The sequence below is a fragment of the Capricornis sumatraensis genome, chromosome 2 (genome assembly GCF_032405125.1).
Source record: "Capricornis sumatraensis isolate serow.1 chromosome 2, serow.2, whole genome shotgun sequence".
Classification (NCBI taxonomy): domain Eukaryota; kingdom Metazoa; phylum Chordata; class Mammalia; order Artiodactyla; family Bovidae; genus Capricornis; species Capricornis sumatraensis.
Genome location: NC_091070.1, coordinates 115,684,305 through 115,690,304, shown reverse-complemented (window position 1 = coordinate 115,690,304; position 6,000 = coordinate 115,684,305). Strand labels below are relative to the sequence as shown.

The 6,000-nt window shown below is 52.2% G+C and overlaps 1 protein-coding gene across 1 annotated transcript in view; it reads right to left on the bottom strand.

The window, feature by feature from the left end:
* Positions 1-3,229: 3,229 nt before the first annotated feature.
* Positions 3,230-6,000, bottom strand: part of IQGAP3 (IQ motif containing GTPase activating protein 3) — a 39,537-nt gene continuing 36,766 nt past the window's right edge. Inside the window, exons 34-38 of the mRNA XM_068965180.1 lie at positions 5,656-5,868; positions 5,036-5,202; positions 4,642-4,743; positions 4,080-4,188; positions 3,230-3,409 (exon numbers count right to left, since the gene is read on the bottom strand). Coding sequence (XP_068821281.1) covers positions 3,296-3,409; positions 4,080-4,188; positions 4,642-4,743; positions 5,036-5,202; positions 5,656-5,868 — 705 coding nt within the window. The 3' untranslated portion in view covers positions 3,230-3,295. The remainder of the gene's footprint in view (positions 3,410-4,079; positions 4,189-4,641; positions 4,744-5,035; positions 5,203-5,655; positions 5,869-6,000) is intronic.

Here is a 6,000-nt window from a genome sequence, read left to right as displayed (position 1 = left end):
CTTGTTGGGGAGCTCAGGCTCAGTAATTGTGGTCCAGGAGCTTAGTCACCTCAGGGCATGTGGGATCTTTTCAGACCAGGGGTCGAACCTATGTTTATTGGCAGGCAGATTCTTAACCATTGGACCACCAGGGGAACCCTGAGCATTACTTCATGTGCTTATTAGCCATTCATCTATCTTCTTTGGAGAAATGGCTTTTCAAATTCTTTGCCCATTTAATTGGGCTATCTTTTTGAGTTGTGCAAGGAGATCCAACCAGTCCATTCTGAGGGAGATCAGCCCTGGGTGTTCTTTGGAAGGAATGATGCTAAAGCTGAAACTCCAGTACTTTGGCCACCTCATGCGAAGAGTTGACTCATTGGAAAAGACTCTGATGCTGGGAGGGATTGGGGGCAGGAGAAGGGGACGACCGAGGATGAAATGGCTGGATGGCATCACTGACTCGATGGACATGAGTCTGAGTGAACTCCAGGAGTTGGTGATGGACAGGGAGGCCTGGCATGCTGCGATTCATGGGGTTGGGAAGAGCCGGACACGACTGAGTGACTGAACTGAACTGAAGAGTTCTTTATACATTGCAGATATAAATCCTTTGTCAGATATATGATTTGAAAACATCTCCCACTTTTGTGGGTTGTTTTATTTCCTTAAAGATGTCCTTTGAAGCACAAGAGTTTTGAATTTTGATGAAGTTCAGTTTATCTACTTTTGTGCCTTGTGCTTTCAGTATCTAAAGAAACCACTGCAGAATCCAACGTCATGAAAATTTATATCCATGCTTCTTCTAAGAGTTTTATAGTTTTAGCTTTTATATCTAGGTCTGTGATGTTTCTTTCATTTTTGTTTTATGGTGTGAGGTACAAGTCCAGCTTCATTCTTTTGAATGTGGATATCCAGCATCCTGACACCATTTGTTGAAAAGACTACTCTTTCCCCATTGAATTGTCCTGGTACCCTGCACTTAAATATGCATATATTTAAAATATTTATTTATTTGGCTGCACCAGGTCTTAATTGCAGCATGCAGGATCTAATTCTCTGACTAGGGATCAAACCCAGGCCCCCTGCCCTGGGAGCACAGATCTCAGCCTCTGGACCACCAGAGAAGTCCCTGCCCTTGTTATTTCTGATGTTGCAAAATTGTCCACTGAAGAGGTTGTACTGGTATCTAGTCCCACCCATCGGAACTAAGTGCCTGTATCTCAGATTGGGCACCAATAGTTAGGAAAAGATGAACTGAAGCGCATCAGGGACCAACACCAGGGTGGAGTGGGGTGGGCTTGAAAGACAAGAGTGGCGTGAGAGTGTGGGGTGATGGAAGTGGAAATGTTTCAGAGAAGAGTACAGGGGAATATAAATCTGAGCAGATGGACCTGAGTTTAAAGACTTTCTTCCCCTTATGGCTCTGGTGCTTTGTGCAGTTATCTGACCCTTTGGACTGCAGTTTTGTCATCTATTAAATGAAACTGGTGACTGCTCACCTTTGTAGCTGTTGTGAGTAGTACGTGTGTGTAAATATCCCAGCAAGCACCGTAGCTACTGGGACCTTTCTATACGTGCTGTATGTGGCGGAGATCCTGTGACTGTGGGGGAGCGTCACAGCGGGATAGTGTCGGAATCATTTGGTGAATCTAAGTCTTTTAATGATGACCGATGTGTAGAAACTTGGCTCCACTGGTACATGTCACTGTCACCCAGAGCAAGGCGGTACTTGAAGTCTTTGACATGGTAAGTGGCGGGGGGAGGATGTGACTGAAACGGAATGTGACAGCAAGACAGATCCTGAGCGACAGAATGGAAAGGAGTGCAGGGAGACAGGCTGCACTGCGCAGACCTGTGTGTGCCTGTCCAGCAGGAGCTGCTCGGGGGTTCTGAGGGCAGGATAGGCGTCTGTCTAGACTGCCCCCTCCTCCCAGCTTCCTGAAACCCAGGGGGAAAAGAGTGGGGCTTTCTTCCTGGACAGGGGATTTGGGCCAGAGTGTAGAGCCCACGATACCAAGAAGCTGTGGCTCAGAGGCCTTTGGTGTTGTCATCCAAGGCTCAGGCAAAGAACCTGCTGCAAATGTGTGCAAAACGAGTGGAGTAGAACCTGGACTGGTTTCCCCTCCTCTTGGCTTTAGTCTTCAGAGTGGCCAATAAAAACGGAATTGAAATCTAAGCATTTCTTCCTCCTCTCTGTCCCCTGGGGGAGGGAAGAGAGGAATAAACGCCACATCTCATTAAGAACCAACGAGCTCAGGTAGGCAGGGTCCACAGTGGATGCCTGCAGAAAGGTAAGGAGGGGGGCCGCTGCAGGAAAGACTCCCCCACTCACCAGGGCGGATTTATCCCAGAACTTAGGCGCCTGCTCTGCAGGGGATGAAATAAGGGGTTAACAACAGATGCAGAGGTAACAGCTGTTTATATTAAAGTGAAATCAGAGGGGCCACAAGGACAGGAAGTTAGCTCTCAGATGCAAGAATCCTGTTGGGTGAGAGAGAAAAGGGAAAGACTGCTTTTCGTACCGTATGAGGCTGAAATAATGAGTTCTTAAACACGAGGGACCCAAGGTGACTTTATATACAAGGTATAAAAGATTGGCATGAGTATTAGTTTGAATAGGGAAATGGGAACTCTTTCTCTGAGCTCAGGAAGAAAGAATAAAAACCATGATTAAGGTTGCACAGGAGAGAATAAATACCCTGGTGACCCACATGTAAAACAGACTGTAAACAGGAGAGTGAGATTTGAGGTTAATGGAGGGTCATCTTGCCCAGGCCACCGTGTGTCACGAGGCCGAGTGGGCATTAACGAGCGCTGTCCACCCAGGGTGAGGGTCAGGGGTGGGAGGGTGTGAGGCGTCGCTGCAGCAGAGTGGCCTGGCCTCAGCAGGAGAGAACAGAAGCTGCTGCTGCAGTGGGGGTGGGGCAGGGAGCCCAGCCCTGCCTTGGGTCTGCAGAGAGAAGGGAGGCAGCAGGAATCAGGCCGCTGGGACAGTGCTTGCGTATGGGGAGGGCGGCAGCAGACACTAGAGCAGTAGCCTTCGCAGGGCAGGCCCTGGGTTCATTGCTTCCCATCAGGCTGGAAAATCATGGAGTTCTGTGGCTTATAAGCCACATGGCCGGCCTGGAGCCAATTAGAGACCCTGCCTGCGGGCCAGGGAGCCAGGCTCCTCCCAGCTGGGGAAAGGCGAGACTCCTTGAGCCTTGCCTGGGCCTGAGTTCTGGGTGTCTGCGGGAAAGTGGAGCAGTGCATTAGTGTTAAGAAAAGCATCCAGTGAGGTAAGAAGGGCTTGGGGAGCACCCCCCTGCCTCAGTCACTTCCGCAAGAATTTCTTGTTGAGAAGGAAGATGAGAAGGTTGACGTTGACCTTGGCCTTGTTGAAGAGTTTCATGACAGCCACACCCTCGTACTGGAGCTGCAGGAGGTCCTAGGAGGGAGGGAAGGGGCAGGGAGGGGAGTTGGAGGGGTTCTCACTGTGGCCCACAGAGTCTACAAAGCACTAACATCTTGGAGCCATACACAGTCATCCAGGGGCATTGGCCACCGAAGCGGGTGTGGAAACCCCCTTCACAGACGAGGGAACCACGACTGAGAGGCAGGTGCAGTGACCTGACCAAATGTCAGTTCAAGCAGAGCCAGGGCTTGAAATCATTTAAAAGGCAAAGCAGCAGAGCGGCAAGATTTGGATTTAAAATCACTGCTTTCCTGAACACGGGCCTACGACTTAGGCCAGCTTCTTAACCTTTTAGCCTCAGAGCCTATAAAACAGGGATAATGCTGGAGAGCTTTGGAGAGGATTAAATGAGGTCATGTGTAAAGCCCCTGACATGGGATAGGGCATCAAATATTAATCTGCTCTGCCACTGCCAGCCCACTCCACTCTCCTGTCGCTTGGCTGTGGGGTCTGTGTCAGGGCACGGGGGAGGCTTGGGCTACACAGACCATCACTCTCGTCTTCAGGAACAGACAGTGTGGACTGGATAGGGAACAAAGTTGATACCATCCAAGGCCCAGGGAAGCCAGGCCAGCCTTCCATCTTCAGGCTAGCACCTAAAGCCCAGGGGGTGTCTGGAGGGCTCATGGGCATGTTCCCTCACCTGATAGTGGAGCTGAAATCGCTCCATGTCCACACCCAGGAACTTGGCGTTTACTTCAAACCTTCCCGCCTCATCTCCAGGGGTGATGTCAAAGATCACATTTCTGAAACTATCAAGAACAGGATTCAAAACAGGGACCCACTGCCTCTCACCAGGGCCACAGCCCACTCCTCCACCCAGTGCTTCCACCCACTCTTCCCAGGCAGCACTGTGTGTCACCCAGAGCCAGGCTCCCCTTGTGTCACTCCCCCCTTCTCTTTCCTCCTTCCAATTTTACTCCTGCTCAGCACACCTCAGCCCTTTTCTCCGGCTGGCCCTAAAACGCTGTTTTCTCTTCCAGGATGCTTTCCCAGCATCCTGTGCCTTGGGGTGTCTAGAACTGTGCCAGACCACGCCCACTGCCCTTTGCTCTCTGTCTGGAGCTGCCTGTCTTCCCCATCATCCTAATAGCTCCTTCAGGGCAGGGACCACGCTTCTTCCCTCCCACCCAGTGCCCAGCCCAGAGTTCCCCCATCCGCCTCCCAGGTTAGGGCCTGACATTCTGCCCTCCAAAGACACATACTGAGAGGTGGGAAGATCTTCAATTTCCACCAAGACACCCTTCTCCAGGAGCTGGGCAGCCGTGTAGTGGAGAGATACCTGCTTCTTCCCTTTCCCAGAACTCCTGAGGAAGAAAAGGCCCAGACAGTTCACTTAACAAACTCTTCGACACCAAAGACACTAATTCTCTGGGTGGCTGGTAGAAGGAAATTAGAGCCTGAGGAAGACTTCTCACTGGTGGAAGACACTTGAGCCCAAGACTTTACGAGGGAGACTCAAAGACAGTGTCAGGAAGGGACCACGCTGTGCTGGGGGGAGATGTCCGTTCCATAGCTGGTAAACAGTGGGGCAAAGGTCGGCATGGGTGAGAGGACAGGTCACAGGTCACCTTCAGAGTGCAGGAAGGGAGCACATACTTGGAGCTGGGGGCCAGGTGGTCCAGGCAGGCCCGGATGTACTGACTGTAGTAGTCGCCCTGCTCCTCATAAAAGGTGGTCTTGGTGCTCAGGCCCTGGAGTGTGGCCTGGAGCTTCAGCAGCTCTGCTTTCCTCCGTTGCCGGCGCTTGCGCTGGTTGCGGATATCCTGGGGGTGGGGGGACCAAGGGAGGGGTGAGTCGACCCTTCCTGGCAGGAGAGCCTCAGGGCCTGACTCAGGCCCAAGAACAACTTACTGTGAGGATCTTCAGGACAAGCCGGAAGAGGAAGACTTCAAGGCAGTTTCTCTAAGAGGCGAACAACCTCAAGGACCCCACCCCAAACCCTCAAAGGATGTTTCAGGGCCTCCCTCCTACTGAGCAGTAACAGGTCCAAAGCTTGCTTTTTTTTAAGTAAAAGAGCATTTTAAGAATACTCCCTTCCCTGACTAATTTTGAGATCTTTCCTTCAAAAAGGCCCTTGGAGGTCGCTTGGCCTTCCCCTGGCTGGTGACAATTTTGGGTGGGCACTTCCCAGGGAGAGGCCTGCCCTTGAAGTGTCAACACTATGAACATGTGTACACACACACACACACATTCTCTCCCTCCCTCCAGACTGTTACCTTGGCCAGTTCGTCCACCAGGCCCTGGTAGCCGTCCCTGGCACTGACCAACCCCAGGCCCTCGAGTCGGCGCAGGTTCCGCAGGACGCGCCGCTGTTTCTCTGCCAGTGGCAGGAGGGAGTGGGCCGTCAGTGAGCGGTGTCGTCGCAGCAGCTCCGGGGTCTGGGCTTCACAGGCCTGGCGCCGGCACATCAGCCGCTTGTGGGCTGCTTCCTGGAGGGCAGAGAGGCTGGAGGGGTCTAGCGGGTGCTGACATGCTGCCCCACCCGTGGGTCCCCACCCTAGGGGTGGTGAAGAACATCAAAGTGTACAACTTCATAGCCACTGAAGGGCCCTGTGGGTCAG